General features: G+C 47.4%; 6 protein-coding genes across 6 annotated transcripts; 4 read left to right on the plus strand and 2 right to left on the minus strand.

Annotated features, from left to right (window-relative positions):
* Positions 1–3,064: 3,064 nt before the first annotated feature.
* ACHE_60868A (uncharacterized protein) lies at positions 3,065–4,459 on the minus strand (the record flags this gene model as incomplete). Its single annotated transcript, XM_043282090.1, has 1 exon — positions 3,065–4,459. One exon carries the CDS (start codon positions 4,457–4,459, stop codon positions 3,065–3,067), a length of 1,395 nt encoding a protein of 464 aa, XP_043139504.1.
* Positions 4,460–4,927: 468 nt separating this feature from the next.
* ACHE_60869S (glycoside hydrolase family 31 protein) lies at positions 4,928–7,345 on the plus strand (the record flags this gene model as incomplete). Its single annotated transcript, XM_043282091.1, has 1 exon — positions 4,928–7,345. The coding sequence occupies one exon, from the start codon at positions 4,928–4,930 to the stop codon at positions 7,343–7,345; it is 2,418 nt and encodes an 805-aa protein (XP_043139505.1).
* A 1,570-nt stretch (positions 7,346–8,915) lies between these two features.
* Positions 8,916–10,077, plus strand: AOX1_4 (alternative oxidase; the record flags this gene model as incomplete). Its single annotated transcript, XM_043282092.1, has 3 exons — positions 8,916–9,151; positions 9,210–9,500; positions 9,567–10,077. 3 exons carry the CDS (start codon positions 8,916–8,918, stop codon positions 10,075–10,077), a joined length of 1,038 nt encoding a protein of 345 aa, XP_043139506.1.
* A 2,566-nt stretch (positions 10,078–12,643) lies between these two features.
* On the plus strand, positions 12,644–13,805 carry AOX1_5 (alternative oxidase; the record flags this gene model as incomplete). Its single annotated transcript, XM_043282093.1, has 3 exons — positions 12,644–12,879; positions 12,938–13,228; positions 13,295–13,805. 3 exons carry the CDS (start codon positions 12,644–12,646, stop codon positions 13,803–13,805), a joined length of 1,038 nt encoding a protein of 345 aa, XP_043139507.1.
* A 4,461-nt stretch (positions 13,806–18,266) lies between these two features.
* Positions 18,267–19,213, plus strand: ACHE_60872S (COG2 family protein; the record flags this gene model as incomplete). Its single annotated transcript, XM_043282094.1, has 2 exons — positions 18,267–18,284; positions 18,350–19,213. 2 exons carry the CDS (start codon positions 18,267–18,269, stop codon positions 19,211–19,213), a joined length of 882 nt encoding a protein of 293 aa, XP_043139508.1.
* A 181-nt stretch (positions 19,214–19,394) lies between these two features.
* On the minus strand, positions 19,395–20,428 carry MRPL1 (mitochondrial 54S ribosomal protein uL1m; the record flags this gene model as incomplete). The annotated part of the gene is made up of 3 exons (XM_043282095.1): positions 19,395–19,487; positions 19,546–20,110; positions 20,169–20,428. The coding sequence occupies 3 exons, from the start codon at positions 20,426–20,428 to the stop codon at positions 19,395–19,397; spliced, it is 918 nt and encodes a 305-aa protein (XP_043139509.1).
* Positions 20,429–20,466: the final 38 nt, after the last annotated feature.

Raw genomic sequence — 20,466 nt, forward strand, 5'->3', positions numbered from 1 at the left:
CTGGGGCGAGGAAAAGGATTGGAAAGATGTTAGAAGGGGGCTAACGCCTCAGGAACCTATGGGGACAAGAGACTGTAGAATAGCCACTGACCTCGAGTCCACGAATCATGGTCTATCATAGCTCTAGGGCTCGGTATGGACAATAAACTTGATTAAATAATAATAATAATAATAATAATAATACCTCTGATAGATGCCCATAATCGTCTCCTGACCGTTTTCCTTAAAGACTGAAATATTATAATGGCATTCCTTTCCTTACCTGGAACCGGGCGATAAAGTTTGACGATGCAGTCCTGAGCTAAATCCATATCAAAGTCAAGTATGAGGACTTCACTAGGAAAGCCCGTCACGAGATCTGGTCACATTTCCTCTCAAAAGCCCAGAGGCCGAAGGGACCCAACAGTATTGAGGACAGAGACCTTCGACGGCTGAGTTTATGGATTTTGAACGGACGTAAGGTAAGTACAATAGAATTGGTCCAAATTCACATGCTGATCACTCTCTGAACCAGATTAAAAACTTGACTTCCATTGCTCATATGACTAATTGGGACTGGCTGCTAAGTCAAAGAAGAAGTTCTTTGAAAAATTTGGCAGGCCCGCGCACTTGGAGAGCATGTACACCTAGTTCCCCTCGGATACATCAGCAGTTGTCGTTATTTCAATACTCAAATGCCATCAATGTGGGTAATAATCTGCCACAGACGTCATATAGTATGATTTTGGCATGGAGTGAATCACCATCGTGCACCCCAGGAGGCGCACACACGGAGTCATGGTTCTATCTTGTGCCATCGTGGAACATCATGATAATGGAAGGGGAGTGGTTGGGATTCTTATAGAATTCACACAAAAGCAATTGCAATGAAGATAGCCATTTCACCCTTCCTAAAATAGAAACTGTGTGTTTTAAATGTTGCTGTATGCAGAGGCCATGGTCTGTCCGATGGAACCAAAACCGCGCGGGACCATCCTAAGTCTGGGCCTAATCTAGGAAACGGCTCGGCCAACGGATGATGAGTGTCGTAATAAGGTCGTTGGCCGTGCAAATTAACATACATGGTGCCAAGCCCGGTGATGGTTAGCAAACTGCTTAAAACAGTTCCTAGTAGAACAACACGTGTTCATGGTCAAGCCCCGGAGCAGAGATGCTGCAGAACTGGAAGAACATCAATGTACGTGATATCCAAGGTGGAGCCGAGGACTGGCTTTACCCCACTTCGTAAATAGTGCATCAGAGCACCCTTTTCAATCCGACTCCGTAATGCATTCCTTCACCTGCCGCTAATTATGCCCCCCAAGCAAGTCCCTTGCGACCAATGCCGCCAGCGCCGAGTCCGCTGCGATGGACTACTTCCCTGTGCTCAATGCCAGCGCACTCGATTGCCTTGCCGCCGCGAATACGTCCGTAAGCGACGTGGTCCAAAAAACGGTAATGGGAGGATTATAGCAGCACCAAAGGCCGATCAGATACGTCCATGTCAAAACCATACTCCTAGTCACGCGGAAGATCACGTTTTTCCATCTATCGAGGACCTGCCTCGATTGATGAAACTCTGTGTTAGCATTTATATCGACCGGTTGTACTCCACTATGCCCGTTGTCCGAGTCTCTGAACTAACTCAGTGGTTCGAGCGACCACTGGCTCCCAACGAGCACAGTATGCTTCTTGCTCTGTGTACTGTGGTAATTACGTTCATGTGTGGTCGGAGCCATTCCATTGTTGAAGGAATGCAGTGGCGGCTGGTTGCGCAGTTTCTCGTCGAGAAGAGCCTGGCCGTGCGGTGCACGTAGAATTTCATCGAAGACAATACGGTCGTCAGTCTGCTTTGTTCATTCTTTCTTGCTGTATCGCACTTTGAGCTGGGCAACAGCAGGCAAAGTTGGTTTTATCTCCGCGAAGCAATCACTCTTGCCCAAGGGTTAGGACTGGATACGGGCTCATCCTATATTGGCATGGATCATACTGACGCTGTATACCGCTGGCGGCTTTACAATATCCTGTTTGTGACCGAGAGATCCTTGGCGATCGCCCGGCATAGGCCTGTTCTTTTGTCGCATGCGTTACCTTTTCCCCCTGAAGCGCGGAACGGAGAGTGTCCGAAACTTGACATTGAATTCCATCAGTTGGTTCAAGTGTACTCCCACATCGATGTTAGGTTCATTGATTTCTGGAACAAACAAGAAACCATGTCCTGCATGCTGTCATGGGAATCTCCCGATCTTGGCCTTACTTCCAACTGCCTCTTCATGTTCGACAACCAGAAGGCAGATGTTGTTGTGACACAGCACTGGCTCAACCTCACATTCTGGAAAGCCGCTCTGAGGCAGGGCTTGATCACTAGTCAAGCAGCGTTCCGGTCAAGGACCTTCGTTTATCCAGAGGATCTTGCGTTGTCCTTGTTAGAGGTATTATCATCACTGCCCACAGAAGCAGTGGAAGTTCATGGGTTGGGAATTGTAGGTAGTAAGATGCGTCCGTTGTAACTTGGCTAACTACCCCCAGTTTGAGAAAGTCTACGATGTGGCCAATATTCTAGCAGACCTGACGGATTTCTCAGCAAAGTTAGCTGGCTGGACTGAGGCAATGACGCAGAATTTGGACAGGCTCGCTGCGCTCCAACGGCATCTCTCAACTACTCCAAATTCATGCGCGAGGTACTCTTCATGCTTGGGACTACGTGTTGCTACTCTGTATCACTGCTATAGCAGCCTTTTTGACATGGCCAACGCGTCAGACTCCTTTGGACATGAGGATGAAATAGTAAATGATGAGCATGACGAAGAAATTGATATGTATTTATAACCACAGCAAAAAGTTCCGAGTAGCAAACACCCCCCCCCCCCAAAAAAAAAAAAAAGATTCCACTCGCTCATTCCTGTGTTACCGTTAACCGATAAATATCGACCCGGGTTGAGCTGAACTTGCGTGCAGGCACCTTGCTTGCAAAGAGAACATCAAGCTCCGCATATGTCCGTCCTTTTGGCTCAGGGAGACGCATAAAAATCCAAAGCACGCAACAGAAACAGACTCCTGCCCAGAAAAAGGCGGATCTGGCTCCTCAGTTCCAAGCCGTAGATGTGAGTTGAGAATTTATCAGAATATTAACAACGATGCCCCCGACGTTGTATATGTTTCGAGCCAGCACCACCGACTTGGCACGCAGTCGCGTCGATGAGAGCTCAGCGACAAGAGAGTAGCATACCGGGCCAACAGTAGAATCATATGCAAATGTGAAAACTGATAGCAATGCTCCGATGGCCCAATTCTTGTTGCTTCCCGGTGGAGCCAGAGACACAAACCCGATAACCATGAGGAGACAGAAAAGCATCGACGAACCGTAGAGGTAGAGTGTTCGGCGTCCCACGCGTGCCATAAGGAACCACGACAGTACTGTTCCGGCGGCTCCAAGCGCATACTGGATAAGCGACATGTTGAACGAGGCACTCTCTTCCATTCCGGCCGCGATATAAAACATGGTCGAGTAACCCATTAACTGCGATCCGCAGATCACCTGAATAAGCCACGCCAAACACACAATCTCCGTACGTCGTAGGTTTGCCTTTTTGAAACACTCCCAGTAAGATGTCCCTGCCGAAGCTTCCTTCTCGAGCCCATCAGTGTGTTGCATCATAGCCAGGGTCTCGTCGACTAAATGGTTCCCATGGCTCATGAGGCGCACAAGATCACGTCTTGCTTGCCCGAACCGACCATGACGTACACACCACCAAGGAGATTTTGGCGCCAGGGCGCACATGACCATCAGCGGGATTGGCCAAACCCATTGCACGGCGAAAGGAATTCGGTAGGCCCACTGGTCCTGCCGACCTAGCACTCCTTTCAATACACCGGAAACCAAGAACTGCCCAATGACATAGCAAAGGTTGATATACGTGGTTAAATATGCTCGAAGTGCGATAGGGCAGATTTCGGACGCGTAAGAGGTAGTGATAGTTTGGAACGTCCCCCAGGGGATGCCGCAAAGAACCTCCCCAGCGAGAAGCATCTCGACATTACGCGCGAAGAACAAAATGAAGATAAAAGAAGTCACGAGGCAGAGAGCAGCAAAGATGGTGGTACGATATCCGAATCGGTCCTGGAAAATACCCGTTAAAAACAATCCGATTATCTCGCCACAGAGAGCCCCGTTGGAGAGACCGGACTTCCATGGTGCAGGAATCACATAGGATCCATCTGGCTGGCGTTGGCCGTATTTGCGGTTGAACTGAGGGAGAGCGTAGAAGCTGGAGAGCAACATGACCGCATAGCCTTCCATGACCACTGCGGTAGACAGTCCCACAGACCAAACCACGGCCATAGGATAAAGTCGGATGGCCTGCAAAACGCCCATTTGACTCTCGCTCGCGATGGCATCGTGTGCGCTATTCTTTAGGGCCTGGGAAACGGAATGGTCCTGGGTAGATTCCAGGTGAAAGACTTCCCCACGCTTCTCCATAGTGGCAGGGGCTATTCGAGATTAAGCGTGTACAAGGACAGTGGCAACGATGGAACGCATCGCCCCAGAAGTTACCAAAGAGAAACATGTGTAATGTTTTATACCATCTCCATACCATGGGATGACCGTTACTATATTCAACAGCTTTCCAAAGGAGGTGCCGAGAGACAAGGAGGAATGAGCAAATAGTATAGCGCTTCCGGATGGATCGACCAATCGGGAAAATTTTCGCTAAAATAAGTATGGGGTAGGATTACCAAGTGGCAGGGAAGGGAATCCATAATGGCATTCTAGCAATGAAGTTTCGTAGAGTCATTCGTAGGAATGCAAAAATACTCGCAAGAATACTCGCAAGAATATTCGAAAAATAGATGGACGCTTTTTCACTCGCTGTATTGTTCGGGGGGAGGGCTATCTCCACTTGATCAAGTCTATAAACTTCCAGCTTCGGCATTTCTTCCGTCCATCATGTTCCATTCTATATTCAGCAGCATGGCGTGTTCGATGAGCCCTGTGGCACACCCTCAAGCCATTGTTTCCGGTCCCAACTATCGTTTTACCGTCCTCACCAATCGTCTCGTCCGATACGAATGGGCCCCCGATGGCCTGTTCGAAGACAGGGCTTCCACCTTTGCCATCAACCGCTATTTCCCTGTTCCTCGATTCCGTCTCCTCGATGGCGATGATGTCCAGATTATAACTGAGCACTTCCATCTGAGCTACAATAAGAAGCGGTTCACGCCGGGGGGGTTAGTCGTCCACTTGAACTCCGACCACACAGAATGGGGCGCCCCGTGGCAGTACGGGATCTCTGAAAACCTCAACCTGGGAGGCACAGCCCGAACCCTCGATCTCTGCGATGGACGATGCAATATGGGGCAAGGGATCATGTCCAAAGCAGGGTATGCAAACCTTGAGGACTCGTCTTCCATGCTCTTCGATGGAGAATTTGTGGCAAGCAGAAAGCCCGGGGACCGCGTGGATGGATACCTTTTCTGCTACGGCCACGACTACAAAGCAGCTATCAAGGCATTCTACGCAGTATCCGGCAAGCAGCCCATACTTCCCCGTTTTGCACTGGGAAACTGGTGGAGTCGATACTATGCATATCGCCAGGATGAGTATATTGCTCTCATGGACAAGTTTTATGACCATGAGATTCCCCTGTCGGTTGCAGTCGTCGACATGGACTGGCACCTGGTGTCACAGGAATGTGTGCCTCATTCAGGTTGGACGGGCTATAGCTGGAACAAAGAGCTCTTTCCAGATCCCGAGCAGTTTCGGCGTGACCTGCACGCAAGAAACTTAAAGATTACACTGAATGACCACCCCCACAACGGAATACACTCGCACGAGGACGCCTACGAGGAGATCGCTGAGGTTTTCGGTCACTGCACTCATCATAAAGACCCAATCCTCTTCGATCCCGCCAACCCGTATATACAGGTCTATTTACAGATCCTGCATCGCAAACTAGAGCGGATCGCGTGTGACTTCTGGTGGATCGACTGGCAACAAGGCCCACACTCCAAAGTTTGCGGTCTAGATCCCCTCTGGGTTCTGAACCATTTCCAGTACCTCGATCACAGCCGGAATCGAAACACCACGCCGCTGATTTTCTCACGATACGCCGGCCCCGGAAGCCATCGATACCCCGTGGGCTTTTCGGGGGACTCAGTGGTGACCTGGAACTCATTAGCTTTCCAGCCAGAATTCACGGCTACAGCCTCGAATATCGGGTACGGGTGGTGGAGCCACGATATTGGAGGCCATATCTTTGGTGGCCGTGACGACGAGCTGGTCGCCCGTTGGGTACAACTGGGAGTCTTTTCCCCCATCTTTCGTCTTCACTCAGAGCTGTCTCGATGGACGTCCAAGGAGCCATGGCTGTATCGTTCGGAATGTATGAAGGTCATGTCAGAATTCATGAGACTGCGGCATCGACTGGTGCCGTTCATATATACACAGAATGTTGTTGGTTCTTGGGAAGACGAGCCGCTGGTGCAACCTATGTACTGGGCTTATCCAGACAGTGACAAGGCTTATTCATTTCCCAATCAATACTTGTTCGGTTCGAAGCTCTTGGTCGCCCCCATTGTCCAACCTCGGGACAAAAGGACAAACCTGGCGTCTGTCAAGGCATGGCTACCCTCCGGCTCTCGCTATGTGGACCTGCTTACCGGCGTTATCTACGATGGAAATCGTGAGATTAATCTTTATCGGGGGCTGCAGGAATATCCTGTTCTGGCTAGTGAGGGTACCATTATCCCCATGGACGCGAGCTCAGTCCCCCGGAACGGCTGCTTGAACCCAGAGGCTCTTGAACTCCTTGTTGTGGTTGGACGCGACGCTGAATCTATTGTTTTAGAAAACGTTGGAGATGATGGCAAAGACGAGCAGGAATTGGGCCAAATGAGGAAGGCCACAGTCAAATTCCAGCAAGCGGAAGGGAAAGTCACGGTTGAATCAATACAGCGACCGGTCACATTCCGCTTTCTTTCGGTGACTTCAGTTCCAGCGAGTTTCAGGGTGTATGCAGACGGAATCGATCGAACGCATGATTCCAGGGCCCGTGTGGAAAAACATGCACATGCCTCTAGCCTGGTTGTCGAATGCTCATTCATGTCCAAGACCAGCCATTCCATAACAATCGAACTTGGTTCGAGTCCTGAACTCAGCGTGATCGATCCTACCCACAGGCTCCATGATCAAATTATGGATTATCAAACCGACTTCAAAGTTAAGGATTTACTATGGCAAGTGGCTGCTCACCGGGAAATGTCTGTCAATGCTGCAATCTCGACATTGACGCCCCAAGGTTATGACGAAGCTATTACGGGGCCTACAGCAGAGCTACTCTTAGCGGACCGCCGGTTGTATTCTTGACAAGTAGTAACTTATATAAAATACCAATTAATGTGAAGTTTTCCTTATCTGAACAGGTTGTGACTTCTTCAACACATCTGACTTCCCAACGGTTGAGTATGGGAGAGCGCATTTTGATACCGAGGGTATGTTCAAATATGGGCTAAAGTCTTGTAGGCTTGCTTCATAGTGAAATCTGTATTATATCTCTCTTCCTTTTCCAGTGCTGTAGGTCTAGCATGTCCTTTTGCATCTGGCAGTTGCTCACAGTATCCAGTAACAGATTGATGTTCATATTGCATTCCCGGGTTTAATGCAACTATAGTCCTGTAACAAGCTTTAAAAATGGTGCATCACAGACCTAATTCCTAAATAAAAAATTTATGTGGGTGTCGACTAGTTCGTCGTTCTACAAGTACTGTAAATGCTCGCTACAACGGGCCTCGTTATAGCGAGAGAATTGGACTTCCCGCTTTACCTCGTCATAGCGATGTTTTACAGTATTTCAATGTTGAGGTGAGGCTATTCCAACCAATATTAGCCTGATACAGAAGCTTTGTGGGTATCAGAATTTTCAGCTGGGCGAGCACGGGCGATGCAGGGTGACTGCTCATCCCATCTATTGAACTATTGACCAAACTTAAGCCGACTAGAGTCTGCACGGTCAATAGTCAAAAGCCCTAAACTCCAATATTCTTCTGGAACCAAGAAGTGGCGCGGGTGTGGGTGATAGAAGGTGCGATCTCTAGAACTTCTAGCATCAGGGGTGCGATACAATATTCGAGAATGGAAAGTCCTCGCACTGGGGGTGCTCAGAATCGTGCAGGTGAGCTGAGAGTCAAAATGAAGGCTAAATGACTAGAAAGTGACGATAAATAGCGAGGGCTGCCAGAGCTCTTCGAGTGTATTCTGCATTCTGATATCAAAATGGGCTTCAACCATCCCTGTCAGATGGCGAATATGGTGTTTATCTATGACTGATAATACATGTCTGCCATTAGCAGTGTCAAAATCATCAAAATCATTCATGGTGGGTGGTGCCACCACGCCCATAAGAGTGTTTGACAGTAACTCTCCGAGCTTCAGATTGGACCAATCAGGCAACTTGAGCTCTTTGGATGGTGTGTTTAAGGGGGTAAATGAACTAGAAAGTAACGTTAAGCTGAATGGTACCTGCCGTGAAAATATCCACACCAATTGTCAGCATGTTGAATCTGATATAACTCCACACTTCACACTACAGGAATATCGAATTCTTCAGAACTTTGCAGTAATAAAAACCTGGCCAATAGATTGAACTGTAAATGAGCAATTCCCAGATTGAGCTGCTGGCTGGATATCTTCCTGCTCATTGCGGTCAGTCAGTGACATTGGATAATGACGTTATTTCAGGAAGTCCAATACATCACGATGTGCATTGTCCATACCACCCTGTGTATTCCTCTCGCGAAGCATTAAAGTGGTAGCTCGATATTTTATCAGGAATGGGCATCAACAATCCAAGCACAATATCATTTCCTTCATTTATCAGAGCATACCATTTGACTTCTAAGGTGACTTTTACTTTTTTTCTTCTTGGCCGATGCCTACCATGATGCCCTTACTAGTTGTCGCACGATCGCAGCCATCCTTCCCGCGGCCACTGAAGGCTTCTGTGACTTCTACCATCATATCTGCCTCACCTAGAAGCATCACACAACACTCTCTGCATCGAGATTACCCTAGGCGGTTCATTTCATCCACCTCGCAAAACCAGAGCAAAGAATATTTCCCACCTCCACAAACCCCGGGAGTTAAAGAAGTGACTACGGTATGGTCACATCCAGTGTAAGTCAAGACCACTCACCTCCCAACCTCTATCGTATGCGGCTAATTGCAGAGCCAGATTTACCGAAGCGCAGATGCGCACTGTGCAAATTGCGCATCGGGATGCCAAAAATTGGTCTGACTGGGTCGCTCTGGGCACTGTCCGATTCTTTCGATGGGGCATGGATTTTGTGACAGGATACCGACATCCAAAACCAGACGAAGTTCAACCGGTCCGGTTCAAGATGACGGAGAGGAAATGGTTAGCTCGGTTCATTTTTCTCGAAAGTATCGCGGGCGTGCCTGGAATGGTTGCAGGCATGTTGCGACATTTACGCAGCCTTCGACGCATGAAACGAGATAATGGATGGTATGCACCTAGTTACGGTCGCCTTCAATTCTAGCTAGAGATTAGTCTGACTAGGTTGGTTTTAAGGATCGAGACCTTGCTAGAAGAGGCATTCAACGAGCGGATGCACCTGCTCACGTTCCTCAAACTAGCTGAGCCGGGCTGGTTCATGCGCCTGATGGTTCTTGGTGCCCAAGGTGTCTTCTTCAATGCTTTTTTCCTCTCATATATTATATCGCCACGTACTTGTCACCGGTTTGTGGGTTACCTCGAAGAAGAAGCAGTCATTACCTACACTCGCGCCATCGACGAAATTGAAGCAGGCAAACTTCCAAAATGGACGAATTTGGACGCTCCCCAGATTGCCGTACAGTATTGGAATATGCCGGAAAATCAGTGCAAAATGCGAGATTTGCTGTTGTATATCCGCGCGGATGAAGCCAAGCACCGTGAGGTGAATCATACACTTTCCAACTTGAATCAAGCGCTCGACCCCAATCCATATCGGATCAAATACGACGACCCAACCAAACAGCACCCACGCCAGGGACTTGAGAACTTGAAGGGGGCAGGGTGGGAGAGAAAGGACATTTTCTGAAGTGAGAGTATCCTTCGAGTTTTCTGCTAGCAATGGAGCGAAATCTCATTGTAAGTGCCCCTTTGCTACACCATATTATCACTCTTCAACGCAACATACATTAGAGCAGAATGATATAGATACTTAAAGATAGGAAAAATTCGAACTAGTGAATCTAGATGTATGCATACAGACAGCTAGTTATTCTACCTATCTGTCACAACCTGGCTTCTCCCGTATTGCATTTAAGTGTTCTGCTTAACGAAATCTCAGGGTGTAATCACGCTTGGAATCTACCTTAGTATGACCCTCCAAAATTCACGACGTCCCTAGACCTCGGCACAGCCCTGGGCATGCCCGGTGGGCAATAACAAGCGCCCAGCGGGCTGTCAAGCAGTGCAAACATAGGGGAGCCTGTGACATGCATTATTTATGCTGTTTTTTATCAGTAATTTGGGTATTTGCCTTACATGCAAAGTAAAGAGATGGAGAAGCAGGTCTTTGGACAGATTCTGCCTGGAATTGATTGAATTAATCTATAATATACAGCATCTGTTGTCTGATCAATTGGGATAGAACGGCGTTTTTGAATACCTAGAGGCCGCCTGAGGAGTAATTTGCTGCAGGATATTGGCCTGAAATAGGCATAATAAACCAGGGAAACTGGCTATGGCCGTATGGCATGGCAAGCTAGTGGGGAGGCATATCCATAAAGCGTGCATGGTCCAGCTCATGCTCACGTCGTTCTTGCTCCATATATCTTTGCTCATTTTCTCCTCCCTGTGCTCATGTTTCCCCTCAAGGGCATACATTTGATTGTACATGTGTCACCAACGTCAGCTCATACATTTGCTGCTGCATGTCGGCTAATCGCTCGAGCGATGACTTAGGTAACTAGCTACGGCTTTCAGGAGGTTCGATTGGGTGGCATAGCTAATAAAGATTATCAATAGTTTAAATAGCTTCAGGTTAGACAGATTAGGCAACTTGGGCTCTTTGAATTGTGTGCTTAATGGGGTAAATGAACTAGAGAGTAGACATGTGTGTGTTTGGTGCGAAAGCGCGCCAAAAAATGAAGAAAATTTTGCATACGCTAAATCAAAGCCCTTACTAAGGTAGATATTGCATTCAGCAAGTATGGGAAGGCCCCAGTTCAGTATGGCATAACGGCAGCAACAGTAGCACTTGTATCAGCGACGTCGCAATGAAGTATAGATGAAGACGAGAGGGTTGAATATATGGTGCAAGATGGTCAATTGTGCAATACCATTCTGAAATGACTTCTTTGTATTACAGTAGTGACCTTGGTATTGCAATATTGACCTTGAACTGAGAGATTCATCATGATGGGCACAATCATGGTGAGAATGGGTTGGCTGCTCCTTGCAGCATGACCACCCTGGCTCACAGCTGCTAACATTAAGAGAAACAGTCAATTTTGCAAGAGACTGAATAGCAGTTGGTGTTAACCTCTGTAGTCTCTGAAGGTGGGAATTTCGGTATTGGTCAATAAAATGTTTTGTTGAGTACACAATTGGCGCCAGTTCATCAAAAACCAGGCAGCATGCCAGTAGCAAGTTCGTAATTTTCATTTCATCTTTAAGTACAGTACAGTACACAGTGAAAAGTCTCGATAAGGGTTGCGCCATGAGCCACTGGCAGAAAGTCATGATTTGTATGTGAGGATTTGAATTGTTCAAGAATAACCTACTAACACAGACTGGAATGTTTCTACATAATAACAAGACAACAGTATCATTTTTGTGGCCCCCGCTCATGAGGGGGTTTGGGTCCGGGAGGTGAAGTGATGCGTGATCTTGGAAGTGGTGTGTCGAAGTCGAGGTAGAGATATTCAATCTCTCGGGATTTGGTTTTGGAGAGCTCGTCCATGTTCACTGTTTTGTTATTGTATGAGGATAGGTCCTGGGTCGCTGTCCAAGTCCAATTCACTGGAGCTTTCGTACCTAAAGTCTTTTTATACGAGTAACGGATAAATACCCTATGTTGACGAGAAGTCCCGAATATTGGTTCCGAAGCTTTGGAGAAAGAGCTAGGAATTACTACCTGATATAGTTGATTGGTAATCTAGTTTTGTGCAGAAGAATTCAAGTTTACATAATTGGAATGCCCCGAATGTCCTGGGTGCCAGTCGCCATTCTGGGGTGAGGTCATAATAATAATAATAATAACCAATTGTCAGCATGTTGAATCTGATATAACTCCACACTTCACACTACAGGAATATCGAATTCTTCAGAACTTTGCAGTAATAAAAACCTGGCCAATAGATTGAACTGTAAATGAGCAATTCCCAGATTGAGCTGCTGGCTGGATATCTTCCTGCTCATTGCGGTCAGTCAGTGACATTGGATAATGACGTTATTTCAGGAAGTCCAATACATCACGATGTGCATTGTCCATACCACCCTGTGTATTCCTCTCGCGAAGCATTAAAGTGGTAGCTCGATATTTTATCAGGAATGGGCATCAACAATCCAAGCACAATATCATTTCCTTCATTTATCAGAGCATACCATTTGACTTCTAAGGTGACTTTTACTTTTTTTCTTCTTGGCCGATGCCTACCATGATGCCCTTACTAGTTGTCGCACGATCGCAGCCATCCTTCCCGCGGCCACTGAAGGCTTCTGTGACTTCTACCATCATATCTGCCTCACCTAGAAGCATCACACAACACTCTCTGCATCGAGATTACCCTAGGCGGTTCATTTCATCCACCTCGCAAAACCAGAGCAAAGAATATTTCCCACCTCCACAAACCCCGGGAGTTAAAGAAGTGACTACGGTATGGTCACATCCAGTGTAAGTCAAGACCACTCACCTCCCAACCTCTATCGTATGCGGCTAATTGCAGAGCCAGATTTACCGAAGCGCAGATGCGCACTGTGCAAATTGCGCATCGGGATGCCAAAAATTGGTCTGACTGGGTCGCTCTGGGCACTGTCCGATTCTTTCGATGGGGCATGGATTTTGTGACAGGATACCGACATCCAAAACCAGACGAAGTTCAACCGGTCCGGTTCAAGATGACGGAGAGGAAATGGTTAGCTCGGTTCATTTTTCTCGAAAGTATCGCGGGCGTGCCTGGAATGGTTGCAGGCATGTTGCGACATTTACGCAGCCTTCGACGCATGAAACGAGATAATGGATGGTATGCACCTAGTTACGGTCGCCTTCAATTCTAGCTAGAGATTAGTCTGACTAGGTTGGTTTTAAGGATCGAGACCTTGCTAGAAGAGGCATTCAACGAGCGGATGCACCTGCTCACGTTCCTCAAACTAGCTGAGCCGGGCTGGTTCATGCGCCTGATGGTTCTTGGTGCCCAAGGTGTCTTCTTCAATGCTTTTTTCCTCTCATATATTATATCGCCACGTACTTGTCACCGGTTTGTGGGTTACCTCGAAGAAGAAGCAGTCATTACCTACACTCGCGCCATCGACGAAATTGAAGCAGGCAAACTTCCAAAATGGACGAATTTGGACGCTCCCCAGATTGCCGTACAGTATTGGAATATGCCGGAAAATCAGTGCAAAATGCGAGATTTGCTGTTGTATATCCGCGCGGATGAAGCCAAGCACCGTGAGGTGAATCATACACTTTCCAACTTGAATCAAGCGCTCGACCCCAATCCATATCGGATCAAATACGACGACCCAACCAAACAGCACCCACGCCAGGGACTTGAGAACTTGAAGGGGGCAGGGTGGGAGAGAAAGGACATTTTCTGAAGTGAGAGTATCCTTCGAGTTTTCTGCTAGCAATGGAGCGAAATCTCATTGTAAGTGCCCCTTTGCTACACCATATTATCACTCTTCAACGCAACATACATTAGAGCAGAATGATATAGATACTTAAAGATAGGAAAAATTCGAACTAGTGAATCTAGATGTATGCATACAGACAGCTAGTTATTCTACCTATCTGTCACAACCTGGCTTCTCCCGTATTGCATTTAAGTGTTCTGCTTAACGAAATCTCAGGGTGTAATCACGCTTGGAATCTACCTTAGTATGACCCTCCAAAATTCACGACGTCCCTAGACCTCGGCACAGCCCTGGGCATGCCCGGTGGGCAATAACAAGCGCCCAGCGGGCTGTCAAGCAGTGCAAACATAGGGGAGCCTGTGACATGCATTATTTATGCTGTTTTTTATCAGTAATTTGGGTATTTGCCTTACATGCAAAGTAAAGAGATGGAGAAGCAGGTCTTTGGACAGATTCTGCCTGGAATTGATTGAATTAATCTATAATATACAGCATCTGTTGTCTGATCAATTGGGATAGAACGGCGTTTTTGAATACCTAGAGGCCGCCTGAGGAGTAATTTGCTGCAGGATATTGGCCTGAAATAGGCATAATAAACCAGGGAAACTGGCTATGGCCGTATGGCATGGCAAGCTAGTGGGGAGGCATATCCATAAAGCGTGCATGGTCCAGCTCATGCTCACGTCGTTCTTGCTCCATATATCTTTGCTCATTTTCTCCTCCCTGTGCTCATGTTTCCCCTCAAGGGCATACATTTGATTGTACATGTGTCACCAACGTCAGCTCATACATTTGCTGCTGCATGTCGGCTAATCGCTCGAGCGATGACTTAGGTAACTAGCTACGGCTTTCAGGAGGTTCGATTGGGTGGCATAGCTAATAAAGATTATCAATAGTTTAAATAGCTTCAGGTTAGACAGATTAGGCAACTTGGGCTCTTTGAATTGTGTGCTTAATGGGGTAAATGAACTAGAGAGTAGACATGTGTGTGTTTGGTGCGAAAGCGCGCCAAAAAATGAAGAAAATTTTGCATACGCTAAATCAAAGCCCTTACTAAGGTAGATATTGCATTCAGCAAGTATGGGAAGGCCCCAGTTCAGTATGGCATAACGGCAGCAACAGTAGCACTTGTATCAGCGACGTCGCAATGAAGTATAGATGAAGACGAGAGGGTTGAATATATGGTGCAAGATGGTCAATTGTGCAATACCATTCTGAAATGACTTCTTTGTATTACAGTAGTGACCTTGGTATTGCAATATTGACCTTGAACTGAGAGATTCATCATGATGGGCACAATCATGGTGAGAATGGGTTGGCTGCTCCTTGCAGCATGACCACCCTGGCTCACAGCTGCTAACATTAAGAGAAACAGTCAATTTTGCAAGAGACTGAATAGCAGTTGGTGTTAACCTCTGTAGTCTCTGAAGGTGGGAATTTCGGTATTGGTCAATAAAATGTTTTGTTGAGTACACAATTGGCGCCAGTTCATCAAAAACCAGGCAGCATGCCAGTAGCAAGTTCGTAATTTTCATTTCATCTTTAAGTACAGTACAGTACACAGTGAAAAGTCTCGATAAGGGTTGCGCCATGAGCCACTGGCAGAAAGTCATGATTTGTATGTGAGGATTTGAATTGTTCAAGAATAACCTACTAACACAGACTGGAATGTTTCTACATAATAACAAGACAACAGTATCATTTTTGTGGCCCCCGCTCATGAGGGGGTTTGGGTCCGGGAGGTGAAGTGATGCGTGATCTTGGAAGTGGTGTGTCGAAGTCGAGGTAGAGATATTCAATCTCTCGGGATTTGGTTTTGGAGAGCTCGTCCATGTTCACTGTTTTGTTATTGTATGAGGATAGGTCCTGGGTCGCTGTCCAAGTCCAATTCACTGGAGCTTTCGTACCTAAAGTCTTTTTATACGAGTAACGGATAAATACCCTATGTTGACGAGAAGTCCCGAATATTGGTTCCGAAGCTTTGGAGAAAGAGCTAGGAATTACTACCTGATATAGTTGATTGGTAATCTAGTTTTGTGCAGAAGAATTCAAGTTTACATAATTGGAATGCCCCGAATGTCCTGGGTGCCAGTCGCCATTCTGGGGTGAGGTCTCTACTTTTTGGAGCGGGAAAGAAATCTTGGCCGTAATCGACTATCGATTCCATGATCCGAAGACAGATGAGAAAGCGGGATATGGAGTCTGGTACAGTTTACAATAGGTAACTGCGTGGTCGTGCTTCGTTGGATTCGGTAGGGACTCTTATCACCGTACGGCTCCTTAAAAGGAGATCGATGAGATATGGATCTATCTAGGCAACATAGTAAGTGGCATTGACATAGCTGCGAATTACTGACCAAGCATAAGCCACATACTGGCCGGTTAGTATTTGGGTGGGTGACCACCAACGAATCCCAGCTGTTGTAGGTTTTTTGTTTTTGCCCTTGCTCACAAGTGTGGCGTGAGAGTGAGGCTGTATTTGTACTTTTTATGTCAAGCACCAAATCAAACACATCAATCATGGTGTCGTAACCAATTCACCCTTCGAGTTATACATTTTGACTATGTGTGCAGACTTCAGCCCATTATAACGGGCCTTGTCTCGTGTACTTGGTAGTGCGGCCTGCCTTGTACAATTCCTCGCAGTTATGATGGCTTGATCTCACGTTTCAATACCTCCACCCTGCGGAGCCTCGGCGGACGAGGGCTAAAAGATTTTCTTTACCTCGATGAGCATGATGTTCGATTCGTCCCTGTTTGGTGCCTTGACACATTGAATATATCTTAACAGTCGGAGTCGAGAGTGCGAACACAGCGATACTTAAAGTAGGCTGCCGTTTAGCATTCAAGCGTTCTTCCGCGATAGTGCTTCAATAATGACTACAACTCATCAGCCAACCCGAGCTGGCATGTGGTTTTTCCAATCCTCCCACGTTCCTTCTCAACGTTTCAAAGCTCGGTTTGTTTCTGATGGAAGCAATTTTTTCTTTCCAGAGGACATGACTTGAGTCCCGATATCTTTAATACTAAATTTACTGGGTTTTATTATTTTGCCAGCTTCCGTTTATGAGAGTGTGACTGGGTCACTTATCCACTTTCTAAAGGGGCTGACGCGAATTAGCCCATATCCACAAGAGAGAAGGAAGGAAGAAATGAAGGAGGTAAGGGGACCATACCTGAGTTCCCCTTACCCAGGAGGACAAGCTCCCCGCGATACACCATGAAAGCAACTCAGTTCTAACGTTTGCCAAGTATCATCCATTTTCTGCAGCTCTAGTAAGCCACCCAACATACTCCCGATAAGTGGAGGTCCGAGCAGCGCGTGTGGGCTTCCAAGCCTTATGGGTATAGTATTTCCGCCCGTTTGCTCAACGTTCCTGGCAATGGCATCTGGTACTATAGAAACAAATACATCAAACAGGCGAGCTTCATTGAGTAAAGTAACAATTTCATCTCTGAGGGTGTCTGAATCAACGTCCGATTTGAGGTTCATACTGAGATTATGGTTAGGGAGCTCAGGGTTGCGTCAGATTCTTTTCCGAATCTGTGGCACTCTAGCGAATGCCATTCCCTACGATATAAGATTTCAACAAATCTCTGGCAGTATCCCCTCACACCTTGTAAATCCCATCCGTTTCCAGTACTGTACTTGGGAGCAGAAGCTCGCGGATCAATCAATTTGATCTGAATATTCTCAAAATTCCGGCAATAGAAAATGTCATGCAGGAATCTGGCTGCTACATCCAGGTCTCATCGTGTACTATGATGAGCATAGTCGGTATGAGGGCTCGGAATGGCGTCCTGAGACTATCCAGTATCAATGGCACAGTCAAGACAGGCAAAGATAGTTCCTTGTGGTTGGTTTGAGTGGAAGGGATGGTAAGTAACAGAAGTCTCTTGAAATTTCCTATTGATAAATCCAACATCAGAGCACGTATAACCTTGTGCGGGCTCAATAGCGAAGGGAAACTTGAGCTGTTCAAGATGCTTGGAGTTGTGCCTGATGACACCAGCAAGGCGAACTTGGGTGCTTCCTTGGCTTCACAAACTGTAGGAAGTGGCTTTCTGTGTACTCTATCAGATAAATAGAGTGATGTAGAAGGGAAGGAATAAAAAACTGGGGATGTAGATGACAATTAATCACTAAAAAGATGCTCTGCTGGAATTTAGATCACATAAACGTTAGGCATATGTCTCAGTGGATTGCACTATCCTTTCACTAGATGGGCAACCTTTGATAATCGTGAATATATAGTGTACTAAGTTATCTTTGTCTGTTTGCCTGTCAGATGCTAACACATCCATGCTCCGTTCGGGCTTGCTATTGAAGACACCTCAGGCAGAAACGCCAGCTTATCCCGCATCTCATTCCGGCCGCCTCCCTTAAGCTAACTATGCAAATCGCAAGACATAAACAAAATCAAAATGGTGGATAAACCTCCGGTACGGCTTGAAATTGATATCTCCTAACCCAATTTAGGCAAAGCTGACCAATGATAACGTTCTAGTTCCCCGACTCCGACGGGTCCTCCGACTTCGACGAAGACACCTCCACCCTCCCATTCCCAGAGCCTCTCTCGCGCGCCTCCTTCCTAACCCCCGGATTCGACCCAGCGCAATACCTCTCCTCCCTCCGAAATCGCCACCAAAGTCTCGAGGACCTGCGCCAGGAACTACGCGACCTAGACCAATTGCTCAGCAGGGAATTGCTCGACCTCGTCAACGAGAACTACCAAGATTTCTTATCGCTCGGGAACGCGCTACACGGTGGAGAGGAAAAGGCCGAGGAAGTTCGCGTCGGGCTGTTGGCGTTTCAGCGGGATGTGAATGCGATCAGGCATAAGGTTGAGACAAGACGGGCTGAGGTGGAGGGGTTATTGGGGGAGAAGAAGCAGCTGAGGAAAGATGCGAACGTTGGGCAGGCGTTGTTGGATGTTGCGGAGAGGATTGAGGAGTTGGAGCAGCGGTTGATGATTGGGGAGAAGAATAATCAGGGTCAGCGCGAACAGTCGGATGAGGAATCGGATGGTTTCCTGGAGGAGAGTGACGAGAGTGAGAGTGATGATGAACAGGCTCCCCAGGCCACCGCGGCTGCAGTATCGCTGAAGCGACTCGAGCATCATATCCAGAAATACGTCGCCGTCACACGGTTATCTGCGCACATTGGAGATGAGCACCCATTCCTTCTCAACCAACAGCCGCGAGTAAACAAGATCCGGTCCGCTGTGCTCCACGACCTAAAGACAGCTCTTGAGCAGGCTAAGAACGCCGGCAAGAAGCGTGATGCGAAGATGTTATCGGTTCTGGGTCTCTACGAGTTGATGGGTGAAAATCCCAGTGCAATAACTGCGCTGAAGAATCTCAAGTTATAGACTGCGCCATGATCCGGGTTCCTTGCATAGCGGTGGCGTTTGGGTTCTAACTTCCATTTTCATGTCTCGTCCGTAGACAGGTATATATCGCAAAAACTCAATACCGTGATACACCGTTCCCTTTCCTAAAATAACATAATTTGTACACGCATGAAATTGTCAAACATGAAAAAAGACTATTTTACACACCACGCAAAGCCGCGGCATCTGGCGAGTCGTCCGATTTGAACTCGCCATTCAAACTGAAGCCAGCACCGTTCGTCGAGCTTAGCACCTGATGAATGTTAGCTCGGCGTGTTCTGTGATTTACCTCTGGAAGAAGCACAACTCACCACTTCATAGATTTCCTTAACAATGCGGTCGTTAAGCCCAGCCGCATCCTTCTTAACTTGCTCAATGGTTGCCCGCAAGTTGTCACGCAACTGTTCCGGGGAGAACGCCAGCTGACCAATGGGTATCCGGATAACAGCATCTCTTTCTCTGTAGATCGTACCTCCCCGCAACATCTCGACTCGCGATGCCACATCTTCAACCACAGTACCCGTCTTCGCACTAGGCATCAAACCCCGAGGACCAAGGACACGACCCAACCCGGCCTTGTTCAATGCAGCCAAACTGTCGGGATGGCAGATGAGGCGGTCGAAGTCGATGATCCCATTCTTTACGGCGTCGAAAACTTCCTGTTCTCCGACAAGGACTGCTCCTGCTGCGCGGGCATCCTTCTCGTGCTTTGTGCCTGACGGGCAGACGACACAGATGCGGGATTCGGTCTGGACGGAGTGAGGGAATCGGAGCATGTTACGAATAACCGGACCGTCCTTCTTCGTCTTTAACCGGATGTGGATTTCGTATTTCGAGACGGTGGGCTCACGGCCGACTTCCATCGCACGGATATACCTAGTGAAGTCAGTCTCCGCCGACAATCCGGAGCCGGTAATCCACAATAATCCCATACCTCATGGCATCGCAAAGAGAGAACTGTTGTATATCCTTCAAGTCTCTCTGTGTAAATTCCCTGGCACCCTTCTTCGGCTTCGCCTTCGCTGCCTTCTTGCCCTTGCCCTGCGCTTGAGGGTTATTGCTCTTGGCTCCACGAAGTTGCTGTTGGTAAAAGGTCGAGAGGAATGGGGCCATTGGGTTCTGGCGAACGGCAGGCCGGCATAACGACAAAATGTTCCTTGCCGCGGAGGGCAAGGCAGAACCGTACGAAGACATGGTGCTGAGACTGCGACACACAGCGTTCGGACTCTTTT

The sequence above is a fragment of the Aspergillus chevalieri genome, chromosome 6 (assembly GCF_016861735.1).
Source record: "Aspergillus chevalieri M1 DNA, chromosome 6, nearly complete sequence".
NCBI lineage: Eukaryota > Fungi > Ascomycota > Eurotiomycetes > Eurotiales > Aspergillaceae > Aspergillus > Aspergillus chevalieri.